We start from the raw sequence: 15,443 nt of genomic DNA on the forward strand, positions 1-15,443 counted from the left end.
TGCAATTTTTTCATAAGTAATATCTATTGCCTCATTCTTAAATGTCATCTCTAATGGACCTGTCTTGTGGGTGGTGATTTGTGGTTCTTCTACATCTTCATTCTTTGTAGAAGGCATAGGCAAGAAAGGATGTCTAGAGGATGGTTGAGAGGGTGGAGCTATTATTTTTTTCCTAGAACTATAATCACCTTGTTTCATTTTGCAACCAATTTGTCAACATCTTCATGTTTTGTTGTGAGTGCTTCTAGTTGTCTAGTTGACAACCCCTTCTTATTTGGCCTTGGGCCCTTACACATTAATCCCTTTACCCCCAAGGCCCAAAAAATGAAGTTTCACTTGGTAATAGGGGCTTTTATATTGTGAATTGCAAAAGTTACATTTCCAAAGAAACTCTCCACCTCCAGGAAGTTGATAAATTTTTGTAGTATCTCCGTAAAGGAGACCCTTTATAAATTTTAAATTTTTGAGATCCCTTCCCACCCACTGAGCTTTGACTACTCATTGTTTCAATCTATAAAAAAATGTACTTTACAACTCCTACTCAAACTTGAAAAAAAATAAGAACTTATTAAAGACTTGAAGCAATGTATCAAAAAAAAAGAGGTTTGTGGTTGAAATGCATACTTTAGACACTGAAATCTTCTTTATGTAAGGTATTAAGTACTCCACAATCTCTTTTGAGTAGCAAGATAGAGAGCACAATGAGAGAGAAAATGTGAAACAAGTTTGTTTGGAGGCTTCATATGGGGCCATTTTAGGGTCAGAACCCCAAAAAAATACAAAAATTGTATTTTTAATATTTATGGGCCCACTTCACAACTTGGATGCCGTAGGTACTCGAGGGCCTGTGTGGGTCCTTGTGTAGTCCGCCTAGATATGGGCTGGGTTTGTGTAGGGTTCACACTTAACCTTGTGGGTATACACAAATCCATGGGTGTGAAGACTAGGGCAAACCCACAGGGTTTGGCATGGACCCTACACGAACTCAGCCCGTATCCTCGTGGGTACCCATACAGAGTTAGCACTTGGACTTGGTTCAAGGCTCTAGAGTGCAAACTTGGTAGCTTAGCTGTTGACCCCTCATTAACTTAACTAAGTTTAATTAGGTTATATTGCAATTTTATTATTTGCTATTTTTGTTTTAATGTATTCTTTTATATTTTAATTTATTATTATTTTATGAAGTATATATTATATTAGTTATATTAATGGCATATTTTATTATATATTATTAAAATCTTATATTTAATTTTATCAATTAAATATCAATAAATTACTTTGAGACGAGATAAATAAGAATTAATTATGTATTTAATATTGTTTACTTATTACATCTTCTTTCATTGTTATATTAATATAGTTAGTTGAATAATAAATTCTATTATAGTTTATTATCCTTTATTCATTCATCTTTTTATTTCTATTATTTATTATTAAATCTTATTTTAGAAAGGGGACTTTACAGCACACTATATTAAACTTTCTGGCCACAGTGGACAATTGCAAATCACAAAATTTGAGAAGATTGCTGGGAGAAACAGCTAAGGATTGGAATATGTAAAAATTTTGGTTTAGTTTTCCTCGTGTCTCAGTTTGCTTGTGCAAGTGGCATCAACAGCTCCAAAGTGGTGGCCATGGGGAGTATCACTGGAATGTGATTCTATTGGATGATGCTAATCTGAATAAAAACACAGGAAGCCACAGCAGGTAATGGGAGGACATGATGGTCTATAGAAGTCGATGCAAGTTTCATTCTTATATAACACTTTCTGAACTTGTTAAATACTATTTGAGTTCAGTCCCCCATGGTAGGAAATGATTGTCTTATTCACAAGAGATTGTATTTGAAATATCAGAATTGTTGGGATTTTGGGGAATAAAAGGAAATAAAAAATTAAAAAAAGAAATGTAAATAATTATTAAAGTCATTGGAAATTGTTTTCTCTTTTAGAAAGGCATATAACAGCATAGGCTCAACATCAACTATTATTCCATTTTTTGTGCCCAAGGCATTTGTTTAGAAGTTGTCAAGAGATAGTTTTTATGAATAAAATATTTTTATCCATATCCTAGAAGGTCCCTGTTTATAACATGCACTGGACTATTTGAATATTAATTTAATTTGGTATATCACTTCTTCTACATTATTCCAAAAAAGGGGCTGCTCGTTTACCTACTTTTTCAGGATTTTCTTATATAACATTAATATCATTATTAAGAAGATTGTGTTAGTAACTTAGTATGCTTGGATTCAAAGCATGAATCAATAAAATTTCGGTGAACGCTTGAGCCTTGTTGATATCCTTCAATCTTAAAATTGCAGTCATGCTACATTGCTACTAATTTATTCCTTTCCCTGTCAAGCTGGGTTTTAGGTTTGCCTGAGAGTTTCTATTGTTCTGTTTTTATTATAAAGGATTTCCTAATCACTTATGCTCAACTATGCTGTTTTTTAATTTAAAAAAACATGTGAGGTGGGGACTAGTTTTAATTCATTTATCTCATTTCAATAAGACACATCCTTTGTGTGTTCAATCTCTTTGATGTGTAATTAACAGTTTTTATCTCTCACACGATGCAGTCTGTTATTTATGCTATGCTGATCTAAAAAATATGAATGGCTATTTGGTATAAAATCATCATTGTTCTTGTGTTATATTTCACTAAAGAATTGTCAAGATGATGGTGTTGGATCATTCAGGAACAGTGAATTGCATCACTGTAAAATTGGGTTATATTGTTATTTCACCTATTTTTCTGTCTTCCAATGACAGGCATCAAGCAATTATGAAAAGCGCACCAAAGATGTGAAGGATTTCAATGATCAGAACCAATGGGTAAAAAGAGGAATTAGTTTGGTGCCTGTAAAGTTCAATGCCTTCTGGGAGGCACAGCAAATGATCTGTTTGTTGAATATTCATCCGGATTGTAGTATTAGCATTTACCATTCTGGATGTGAACTTGGACAAGGTCTAGATGTTAAAATCGCTCAGGTAATGTTGTTTTTCCAATTGATGGTAACATTTAATTCACACATTCTCTAAACAAGGGTATGAGTAAGCTTATTCATTTGACTTTGCCTCAGATTTTATTATGTAAGATTGCATTGAACTGATAGTCTGTATGAAAATACACGTGTGCTTAATAAATACATTAGGAGAATTGAAATAGCTTTATAGGGGTGATGCAACTTCAGTATATGTCAATCATTTCGACGTACCTTGTAATTATTTATTATCAATACAGTGTTGTTTCAAGAAAAGTTAAAATTAGAAAATAGCCAAATGGAGGGTTACATGATAAGCAATAACAGCTGCTTATTACTGAAGTGTGAACAGTGTTACTTGACTATCTATGTGAAAGTTAGAGGCCAATGATTTTGTATTCTGGTGCATCTGTGAATTGTTTGTATACGATAAAATAGAAATATGTGTTTTTTTTCTTCTTTTAGTTGATTGATTTCATTTAATTCTTTGAGTAATAATAGAATGATATGTTTGTTTCTCTTAGGCAAGAGCCTACAACACAATGGTAAATTGTGGGCCTCGCATCTCGAGGGTCTTGGATTTTGAGTTTTCTTGAGGTTAACACATAATAATAATTAATCTCATCAAACAATAATAATAAATAAGCTAGGCTTCGGCTGATTACCTATCAAAAAAATATAAAAAAATGTTTGTTTGTCTTTTTAACTGTTCGATTCCATTCAGTTCTTTGAGTTGTATAGAACCTATTTGTATCTTTATATATATAGATGTCTGCTTATCATGACTCAACTTGAACACAAATGGAATGCATTCCATCTTCAAACTTTTGATGAAGTATAGAGAGCTATGAATCATCTTTGAGTCAGATCCTATTCACATCTCTATCTTTATCCTTAAGTTCATTTATCTTATTTCAAGATTAGTACATTATGCAAATGCATGTGGTATGTGTTGTGATTCAGTTTAGACATCAATTGAATGCATTCCTCCCTAAAAGATTTGATACAGTATTGAGTGTAGAGCAGTATTAATAATCATGAATGCTTTGAAATCACGATTGAAAAATGTCCTTTTTACTTGTAACGTTTTAACAGGTTGCTGCAATGTCATTGGGATCATTAATTGGTCATCATCTAGACATGGATGAGATCTATGTGCACTCAACAACAACTATAGTGGCAAATAATGTAGCAGAGAGTGGAGGTTCTGTGACATCAGAATTGTGTGCAAAGGCAGTTCAGGTAAACTCAAAAGTGAAATTCATCTCCAACTCTATACAATGTAAACTGTCTTATTTATCCTAGAAATGTGGCATCACCGTGTTGCAGTTCTTAATAATGCTTCAGCTTTCTTCACTGTGTTATTTGCTAGAATGTTTTTATTTCTTCAAAAATACTCTAGGTTCTCTATATTGGATTTGGTTTTGGTTGCAGATAATTCCATACATAAGAGATTTTAATATTACTTTCAACTATGCTACAGTTCTACATATCGGTTGCTCTGTGGAAACAAACAATATGCTCTGGTGACTAGTGTTATAACTAAAATTAAAATACACAATGGTTTCTCTCTCTGATTTGTGTGTATCTATGTGTTGGTAAACAAATTTGTCACATGAAAATATGATGTAATTTAGCCCAATGGACTGTATGTGGCAAACTATTCCCAACAGTTGGACAGGCCCTTGATATGCGGCTTTCCTCTACGTTTAGAGGGGCAGCTCCATCGTAAGATGTAATTTTTGTTTTTGATTTTTCAATAAAGATGTATTCGAACTTGAAGGATAGAGAGAAAGCTATCAACAAAGAATGCACCAAACGGCTTCAAATCTTTCTTAGATTAATGTAAACTGCTAATAAGGATAATCAAGAGCTATGCTTGAAGATGATCTTAGCACAACACTGATTCAAGACTCATGAAAATTTGCATTATATCATGAGAACTCTCACTGCAAAGAGAATCAACCCTTTCACGTGTAAACAATTCAGGTTTTAGAATGAGAACTCAAAATGCGCTTTCCTTTATTTTCTTGCACCAAGAACATAAAAGGAATTTTCGTTTACAAAGAAAAAATCTATACATACTTTCCAAAAATTGTCTTATCACCAAAATTCTAACAGAAGTGTTCCAATATTCCAAAGTCCAAAAAGTCCCTTTACAAAGCAAAATGATCCCTTACATAGACTTGAGGTTAAGAAACTACACTTATGTTGTTAATAACTAAAGTCCAAAAAGTCCCTTTACAAAGTGAAATGATCCCTTATATAGACTTGAGGTTAAGAAACTACACTTATGTTGTTAATAACTACCTCCCAATTACATGTTTCTAGTGAGGTCAATTAACCTCTTACTTTTTGACCTCACATTTGGGCAAAGAGGTTAAGAGTCATCTCCAAAACATGTGTTTTGGGTCTCAAGCTTAACCTCAATTGGTTTTTAGAGGTTGAGGTTTGGAGTTCAAAATGCACATTTGGAATGTTTTTCTTTATTTTTTGGGGGATGAGAAGTTGAGATTTTGAATGTAAACATGCATTTTGAACCTTGTTTCTTAACCTTAACAAGTTTTAAAGGTTAATGTTTCCATCAAAAACATGTGTTTTGGCACCTTTCATTAACCTGTCGTAATTTGTGACTCAAGTGCTGAATTTTGAAATTTTGAAATGTTGAGTAGAGCTAGAGACAAGCCGGAAGCATGAAGGCCATAAGATCATGAAAAAATGCAATAAATTACACTCTTTTATAGTTTGAAGCTTGGCACATTTGAATTTGTTTTGACTCTAGAAGATGAAATTCTCCCAATCTAGCAAGTACAGGAACCAAGGCAACAATCGGCTCTATTTGGGGACAAGGACTGCAAATGACGTAGGATGAACCCAGAGGTGGGAGAAGCCAATGCTTTATCAAAGTGTTAGAAAGGCCAGAGTTGCCGTTGCACCAAAAGATCGGCCTGTTAATGCCCGATACAACCAATAGTCTTATAGAACCACAGGAGGCGGTTAAGCCATGTCGTGAATCCTACGAGGGATGTTGGCCCACTACCAACAATCCTCCTCCCAATGTCACTCCCCATGGCCTACGAGATTCAAACCTGTGACCAAGCTCTGATACCAATTGTTAGAAAGGCTAGAGTTGTCGTTGCACCAAAAGATCAACCTGTTAATGCCCAATAAAACCAATAGTCTTATAGAACCACAGGAGGTGGTTAGGCCATGTCATGAATCCTGGGAGGGACACTAGCCCATTGCCAACACAAAGGGCTATAGAGTCACCCAAAAGGAAACAACAAATGAGACTAACCAGTGAAATAGACACAAAGCAAAAAAAAGGAACCATCAAAATGAAAACTCCTAACTAGAATATGTACATGGTAGGAAACCCCTATCTTGAAGAGACTCTGGTGAATCATGCAAATCCATTTACTAGTTGGGAGAAGTAGGAACCCATGCGAAACAAAAGTGAACACTTGACCAATACTTGCAGGCTTAATAGGTTTACCAAATAGTCACATATGAGATATGAAACAGTCTTCAGTATTGGACCAAACAACCATATCTCATCATAGATTTGTAAGCCTTCATGGATCACATTGGTATCCTCTTGCGTATGGTTGCTCAAAATGTTTGGCAATTCTCTAGTTATTCCAGAATCCTCTCTTTGAAGATCTCCTTGATAGTTTGAAATGAGAAATATCAACTAATGTGTTGGATTATCCTCATATCATTTCTGATAACAAGAAAGTTGTGCTAGTTCAAATATTGGATCCAATTTGTGAACTTTGACTTCATTTGAACCACCTATGACAACATATTCCTCTAAGTCCACTTCATTTGTCTCCTATATGAAATCAGCGTTACAAGACATTGAACATTGAGATGCAACTTTGGGATCTTTTAAACATATGTTTTCAAAATAGAAGGCTTCAAAAGTTGGATAGTTAGATATATCTTTTCTCAATGTTTCCTCATTGTAATCTGCATTGATGAACTCAAATGCTTCAAATTCAGGTTGCATGCATGAGAAAGAGTGCGAGTTTGATGTTTCATCTTCTCTTTGAAGTTGATCTTTGATTTCCATTTCTATCAAACCAATCATCAAATTCTAATTAATATTTTTCTTCTCTTGCTTCATTGTCTCTTCTTTATGATAATCTTTAGAAAATTGGAAGGCTTCATATTCTACTTGCTTGTAACCTTGAAAAGGTTTGCTTGACAACTCATCGTCTTTCTCTTGAAGATGATCATCTACTCTTGTGATGATCATGTCACTTCTTCAAAATTCTTCAACATCCTTGAAAGTAAAGACTTCCATTTCTGAAGTTAAGGGAAGTCTACAAGATTTCATTTGAGGTTGTTTCTTCATCAGTGGTAGTGGTAGAAGATTGTGCAATAGATTCCAACGAATTGACTTCATCAATAGAGTCTTCATCTTTGATGATCAGTGGTGAATGAAGAGGAAGGTCTTCTCCAAAGAGGAATTCATCATCTGAGGCCTCTGGAGACATACCAAGTTGTAATGACAACCATATGAGGTTCATCGTTTAACACTCCATCTTCAATCATATATTGCGTACTTTCTTGAGAAACACTTGATATCTCTTTTTCAATCTCATAGGGACCAAGATGATTGAATACTTTCTCTTGAGTTTTGAACTTTCCATGATGATGTCCTAATACATTAGACAATCCAAATATGCCATTACATAAATGCCATTGCATATACCCTTTCTTGCTGCAATACTTGATGTTCCAGCTATATATTCTGTTGGAAATCAAGCAAATGCCATTGCTGGACCCTCAAATCAGCTGCAAGAGATAAAAAAGTAGTTAACAGAAAATAAAAATCATTTTGTAGACCTTGGGAAATGAGTTAACTAGCATGAATAAAGCGCAATACCAAGGTCCGAGGCTGCTGTTTCAGCAGTATACCCAGCAGCAACAAGGAGCAAATCTGCCATATAAAAACCAAGGGTTTAATCAACAATACTAGTGGAATAGGCAGCCACACCAAGGAAATTATGGACAGTGGCAAAATGTTAATCAAAGGTCATTTTGTCTATATAATCTATTGGGTGGATTTTTTGCAATTGATAGTTTTGGGTAAAATCCAATCACAAAATAGGTAGACCAGCCACAATGCGTGAGACAAAGTCTCTCCTATCTTAAAGGGAAGGCTCCCCCATTCTCACCGTTCCTTAGATCAACTCAAGGTAAGTAAGAAGTTGAGAGATTTGAAAAGGTATTACCAATATTTTTTCCTCTTAGCTTTAAGGAAATAATCCACTTACCCGCAGAGCGAGGAATGAGCAAGATGAAACCTCGAACTACACTTCTTTCTAAAGTTTGTAAATGGTGATACCAATAAACTAACACTAACTCAAAGGCTAACAGAAAGTGTACCAGTTTGTCTCTAAGTCCTATTTTAACCTATTCTATAAGAATAACCTCTACCATTGCGGCACAAAGAATTCTAGAAGTAGGGAATTCTAACTATTTTTCGTGAATTTGATATGGTAATACAAGCTACAGTCAAAGCTTGTAGTCTATGTATGGCCACAACCACTCCCAGTCAAAGCTTTGGCTCCGATTGCTTCTTAAATCACTATGCTCTATTATTGAACACACAATAAGAACACAAATCAAAGACAATAGGCACAAATTGCAGTCAATGCTTCTAATATGCTCTATCACAATTCCTTCTAGTGAAAGCTTCGAATCCAATTGTTCTCCCAAATTCGTACTACACAATCAAAGTTATGCTTGCACAAGTTTGGCAAAGCTTTCTTGCATACAACAAAAGATGAGTCTTACAATGAGGGGGCACTCCTTTATAGAGGCAAAGTAATTGAGAAAAAGGAGGAAAAAGTCCGAGCAACTCAACCAACAAGAGAAATTATTGTAATACATGTCATTACACATGTAAATAGTGTTACATGTTATTACACAATTTCCTACAATATATCCTCTCCAATTACAAACACAAAAGAAGAAGAAGAAGAAGAAGAACGAAGAGTTGAGGCTATTGATTCTAAATGAATCAATCCAGTGGAATGTTGGCAAAGGCCTTGTACTTGATGATGATCACAAGATCGAGAATTCTTGTATTCTACGCCACTGCATTCACCATGATGAGTTTCTAGTTGTGATTTGAAAACTCGATGTGATCAAGCTTTTCCTCATTCCAAGATGTGAATTATCTTGTCAAACTTGCACATTTTGAATTTTCCAACACTTTGAAGACCTTCTCAATGATGTCCAGGTGTAAACTCAAAACAACTTTCCATCAGCACCATTAACTTAAAAAAAAAAAAAAATGAAACAAAGTGCTTGGCGCATTACCACATGAACTCAGGTTCTCAAACAACCATTGGGAAAATGGAGACCAAATGAATTACCGCTTCTTTGACTTGAAGCACGCCTTCTTTATTGGATGTCTTCATTCTTTATAGAAAATTTTGGCATATCTTGACTTGCTGCAACAAGAAAGTTTCAATGGTTGGAAGATATGGATTCTGATTCCATGAGAATATTGGCAAAATTGATCTCTGAGGAACAGTATATTTGGAGTATTAATTAGATACTCATGGAACATATGCAATGAATCAGATGTGATATGGAAAGTTCATGCGAAGGGCTAAAAAAGGGACTTAGGAAGATGGATGGCATGTAAATGCGTATGAGAAAAGGATGAGTTCTTATAAAGATGTCTTGAGGAATGAAGGCTAGGCACATGTGAATGCATGCAAATCATTACTTTTTATATTAAAAGTGTGACCTTTAGTAAAAAATTGGTTCTTTGGATGTCATTACGCGTAAAGTGAATTACATGTAAAACGAACATGCATTAATTGTTGGAAGATGGAAATGCATGTAAATGGGAATAAAGAATGAGATTGCATGTGAATGCGCATGGAGGGTGAGATTACATGTAATCACATGTGGAGAATGAGATGCAATGTGCTATGACATGAAGAGTGGAAATACATGTAATTGCTCTTGGAATGTAATTGCATATGTAATGAATGGATGCAATGTGCCTTGGCATGTAATGGCGGATATGGAATGAAATGATGCACTTGCACAAAGAGGTGGAAGGTGGAGTGAGTTGAAGCGTGCTCAAGTTTTTGGGAAAGAACTTGTAATTTCTTCAACAAGAAGAAAAAGGAAAAAACAAACAAATAACCAACAAAAACAAGCACAGAACAAACACGTACTTTTGGTTTTAGACTCAAACATGCCAAGAGATAAGTTTCTTCAAAATACAAATTCAAATTTGGAATTTGAGAAAAAAATGTGAAATATGAATGAGAAGTTTCATCATTTTTAAAGAAAAAATGCACTTTCATGGCATCTATATCAACAAGTGTGCAAGTTCAAATTAAAATATTCATAGAAATAGCAAGATAAGCATGAATTGTTGAGCAAGTTTGAAAATGTCCACTTGGAGATCAGAGAGCCAAAATAGCAAGAATCCTAAACTTTGAAGACCAATTCTCGTCCAAATCCGGATTCGCAAACAATAATTTGACTTCTTCAAGACTTGTATTCAACAAATATTGATGAGCAATGAAGGATTGAATTTGACATGAGAATGCTAAAAATGTGATCTCCAAAGGCAATGGCATGCATTAAAAGTCAAAAAACAACCCCTATTGATCCAAACGTATGGCCTGGAAATGTCATTATTTGAGTGTATTTAACAAAAACATGCCCTTTTCATGCATAAATCTGGGCCATTTTTGCAAAAACGTGGCTCACAAATGCATATAAATTGATCATTTTTTACTTGTGAATGCAAAAACAACTTCTCCATATGCTAATACATGGATCCAAATGCGAAAATGTGGCTCCAAAATGCAAATAAATGGATAAAAATCCCAATTTTTTGGGCATTTTTTAGCAAAAAAGTGATTCATAGAAGGCATGAAATGAAGCATTTTTGACATCGAAAGACAAAAACCTGTTCTTCAATAGAAAATATATATGGATCAAAACCTTGTTGGTAAGCAGATTGTTCACTTTTATCAACTCTTTGAATGCCCAAAATTTTTGAACAATCACTAATTACAACAGTTGGGAAATTGTAGTTAAATGGCTGATTTTCCTCTGCATTTTATAGGTACAACTCCCTTATGGTTATGATTTACAATGAATCTGTTTCTTCCTAATTCTAGAAAGGGGGTCTGTTCTTGAATCGAGAATAGAAGGGGTAAACCAAGTTAGGCCTAAACAGGAACTTAGGCAAAGATTTAGGTGTTAATGCTAATCAAATATGTGAACTCATACATCTTAGAACCTGTAGAATTTGACGATACAATAATGAATTCCATCTATAAATTATCTATTTAACAAAATGCTTCTGATCTAACATGCAAGGTACTAACTTAAAGAATTATGCAAGACAAAATCTCTTTTAACCTTCAATGACACTATTGTTATCTTTAGTTTGCTACATTGAACAGGGGAGCAAAGCTTTGTTTATTCCTTAACTCAATTCAACAAAAAAAGATATCTTAAACTATCACAAACAATGGAACAGTAAATAATTGATATAAAACACATTTAACTTGGCTTTGCAACATGAAGTATTTCACACCAGAATTTAGCTGACCTTTTATTAATCCTTCAATTAAATACATATAGGATTCCTAGATGACCATTACAAAAAGGAACTTAATCGGTTCATCTCTTCAAAATTGACAAATGGCAAGGAGCCAGTTGTTAGTTACAAATGCTCATCAAAATACAAAACGGCGGGAGATATGTCACTTCGCCTTCTTTCCCTTTTCTAACTTCACCCTATAGACCTTGGTGGTGACAATGATAGGGATAAGATCTTCATGTCGGTGAACATGAACACTAGTATATCTTAGGAGCCACTTAGAGTGCTCTCAGGCCAGGTCTTTGATAGAATTCAGCCTTTCTTGTATTTCCTTTGTAGCCACATGTACACACTAGCTAAGCCGTTGGAGATCAGACACTATATTTTGATGATTAGAAGATTTCCTTGTTAGCTTGTCTGAATAACTAGAGAAATTCTTCTACATGACAACAACTCTGATTATTCCCTTCCCTTGTCCACTGGTTTAGGAGTCAGTGTGTAGGCCCTTTAGCAATTCGTAGTTTTTGTCCTGTTCCTCTTTGACTTTGACCTCTGTTTCCTTTAATCCTTCTTCTACAACTAGAATCATTTCAAATTTGAATTGCATACTTTGTAGCCATTCAAATAAGGGCTCATCTCCCTTAGTCAGAATCTTTGCCTCTACTGCTTCCTTAGCCTTCATTTGGATGACCATTTTTAATAAGGAAATGCAACCCTCACTCTTGGTCTTTTCTGTTGACAGGGCAGCCCAGTTAGCCGAGATGTTATCTTTCTCCATTTCGAGCCTGAGTATAGCATTACCTAGTTGCTCTATGATTGCAAGTCCCTCAGGCTTGAGTTTTCCGCTTGACTCCCTACCAATTTTCCTGAAGTGCTTGTCTTATTGTAGCTAGGAGATGATATCCTGAATGTCCGTGGCAGGAGGGTCACTGGTGGTTGACACTCTCGAGATACTTACCAGGGGGGCTAACTAGTTCCTTGATGAAGCAATTAAGCTCGTGAATCTCCGCCTTCATTTTGAGTTTGGCTAGTTTGAGACTTTCGAGTTGTCCTCCTATCACTTCATTTGTCGATTTCCACAAGCCCACTTTAGTGTTGTGTCTAACTTCTCTGAGGTCTAGAGATTGCAAAGTGAAATCATTTGTAGTCAACTCTTCAATTCTCCCCTCATTGGTGGGCTTAGTAATTTCCATAGTTAAGTGTCCCGTATCAGGGTCTTTTCCGAGAATTGACAGGGTCCTCTGCTTCTTAACTTTACTCAATGCCATTCCAGAATGAATAGCTAGAGATAAAGTTTCTTTGTTGGGGGCTCCGTCTTCTTTCCTCTTCCTCTTTCTATCTAAAGTATCTTCCAACCATGATTCTGTGCCGATCACCTTAGATGTAGTCTCAAGCGTACTACACTGAACATTTTCCTCTTGATTGGAGTTAATGTCTTCGTAGCTAAAGAAAACCGATTCTTTGGAGCTCGGGAAATACATTTTGAAGTTTTGGGACCCTTCTCTATTTCTGTAGTCCTCTTTGTAGCTTTGTCAGACTCAATAGATTCACTCTCACTACTTCTAGCATCTCCAAGGTCCACCACTTGTATTTGGGGGCTACGTGGTAGGAGTAATACAACATTTATAGATGGAATCGAACTGCTGTAGGGTGAGAGAGCCATCGTGATTGTACTACCCTTCAATTCTTCCGCCTTCTTCTCGGCCTTTGTTTCAGTTCCGATGACCGGTACTGAACCATCCTAACAAGTTTTCTCAAGAGTGATATTCTTGTCAGGAGGTTGGTCACCTTCACTAGTTGGTTGATTAGGCCCTTGAGTGATGGGCAAGATTGTGCCTAAGGCACTAGTTTGAGAAGATGAGGTTGCCGCTACATTCGAGGATGATTGGGTGAGTGTGCCTTTGCTCCTTTGCCGTGTTGTGGTCCACTCAACCCATTTTCTAGTTCTCTTGTAAATTTTGGCCATCATCAAATCTATGTCTTCCACTGCATCTGCATAAGGTTTTGAACTTATGGGAGTGTTCTTTAGCTTGGTCAGATAAGTGTTGCTATACATATTTTGACCACCATCTTCAACTCTTACATCAATGTTAATCTTATACATCTTCACTTGGTCGACTATTAGTCTGGCAAAGGCACGATCATGGCTCTTGAACTCGTCTTTGCAATCAGCCCAATAGTCCTCAATGGTAGTGATGTGCTTTATCACACTCCCTATCTACAAAACATCTCTGTCATACCCGTTCGGGTCAAACATGGGCCTCAGGACTTGATACATGTCCAACTTATATTTCTTCTCGAACACCATCATGTTTTTGGCATTTGACGAGTGTAGTAGCTGAAGGCTCCAACTTTCATGGGGAATTTGTATCCTTTCTTCTTCAGGCTCCCACTCAATATATTCACTTGTAGGGCTTGCGGTATGATCTCGATTAACACGATCATGTTGCTTGGATACCTTGGTCGCTTTAAGGGCTTTTCGTCAAACGCTTCAAGATAGAAATAAGAAAATGATGAGAACTGAATGAAGTAACATCCAAATTGACTAATGGTGGCCATGGCTTCTAGGTTGAATCTCCTTTCCGGTTATTCCTGTAGATACCGGCAAATCCTCATGTAAATGCATCATTCACCTTAACATAATCCGTGTAACTATTCTGTAACTATAGACATGGATAAAACTCATAAGATTTAACATCATCAGAGAAATTCTCTAATCTTGGGAGGCTGGGCCATAATTGCAATGAGGCCAATATGTAAATCAAGAAATTCTCTAATCTTGGGAGGTTGGGCCATAATTGCAATGAGGCCAACATGTAAATCAAGAAGGAAAACATGTAGAGTGTATTATAGAACTTGGCTGCCTAGAGAGCATTGGACAAAATTCCGCCTACCTCTTGTGCCCAATCAATGTATTGGGTATCTGAGTAAATTACTTGAATTAAAAAAATACTGCTGAATGAAATTTAAAACTTCTACCTCACCTTTCAACCTATGCAGGAGAACCAAAATATCAATGATTTCTGGCTTAAGGTTGGTCCCAAACAAGGTTTTGGGAACTTTACTCTTATTACTCAGTGGTTTTTGGAACCATGTCCTCATGATTTCTTTCCTCCAAATCATCTTCTTTGCTAAGAATTCTGAGATGGTTCCACCAAAACCTAAATCGAAGAACGCTTCTCGCTTCAGCACATGAAGGCAATTCACCACTGTTTGTCTATTAATTGAGATTAGCACCATATTATTAGGTAGCACAATTTGCCCGGTTTTTGGGTTGTAGTGATGAATGCATTCATAAATCAACTCAAGGGCTTGGACTACAACTGGAAAACCAGTGGCCTCAACTAAACTGCATCCTCGAAGCTTCTCGGTAATGGTATGAATTCATTCAAATTTCACCCTTTTCTAGAAGTCTGCCATGTTAAAGAAGTGAAGAGAAGTATTTGTGAAGTTCTACAATTGGGACTTGATCCTAGTTAACCCATCAAAACTTGTGAACTTGGTTGCCATGAGTTTGTGAACATGATTTTGAATTGAGAAAGTGGATGAGACAATGAATGCAACACTTACAAGTTTTTCAAAAGCTATGTGTATTGATAGAATAAAAAATCGAAAGAAAAGTGGTAACTTATTCAACTATTGGTGCATCTTTATATGAGAGCTTCAGTTCATCCGTTTATCTTCAAAACTCGCGCCACACAAATGAAAATTTAAGGAAATATCCACTGGATAGTAAATGCAAGAGTTCAACGGACATCTAGGAGTCTTTTCACTTTCCATTGAACTCAATGGTAACTTTCTATATGCCCACTACTTACTTTTTTGTTTTTGTTTATGTTGCGGAAAGTTACCATTAGG

The 15,443-nt window shown here is 35.8% G+C and overlaps 1 protein-coding gene across 1 annotated transcript in view; it reads left to right on the forward strand.

The window, feature by feature from the left end:
- LOC149543133 (uncharacterized) overlaps window positions 1-15,443 on the forward strand; it is a 327,129-nt gene that overhangs the window by 259,622 nt on the left and 52,064 nt on the right. The window contains exons 19-20 of the mRNA XM_089798038.1: window positions 2,775-2,993; window positions 4,082-4,228. Of these exons, the coding sequence (XP_089654164.1) occupies window positions 2,775-2,993; window positions 4,082-4,228 (366 nt within the window). The remainder of the gene's footprint in view (window positions 1-2,774; window positions 2,994-4,081; window positions 4,229-15,443) is intronic.

This window comes from Cupressus sempervirens, chromosome 8, assembly GCF_028749045.1.
Source record: "Cupressus sempervirens isolate cs-2001-9-10 chromosome 8, ASM2874904v1, whole genome shotgun sequence".
Taxonomy (NCBI): domain Eukaryota; kingdom Viridiplantae; phylum Streptophyta; class Pinopsida; order Cupressales; family Cupressaceae; genus Cupressus; species Cupressus sempervirens.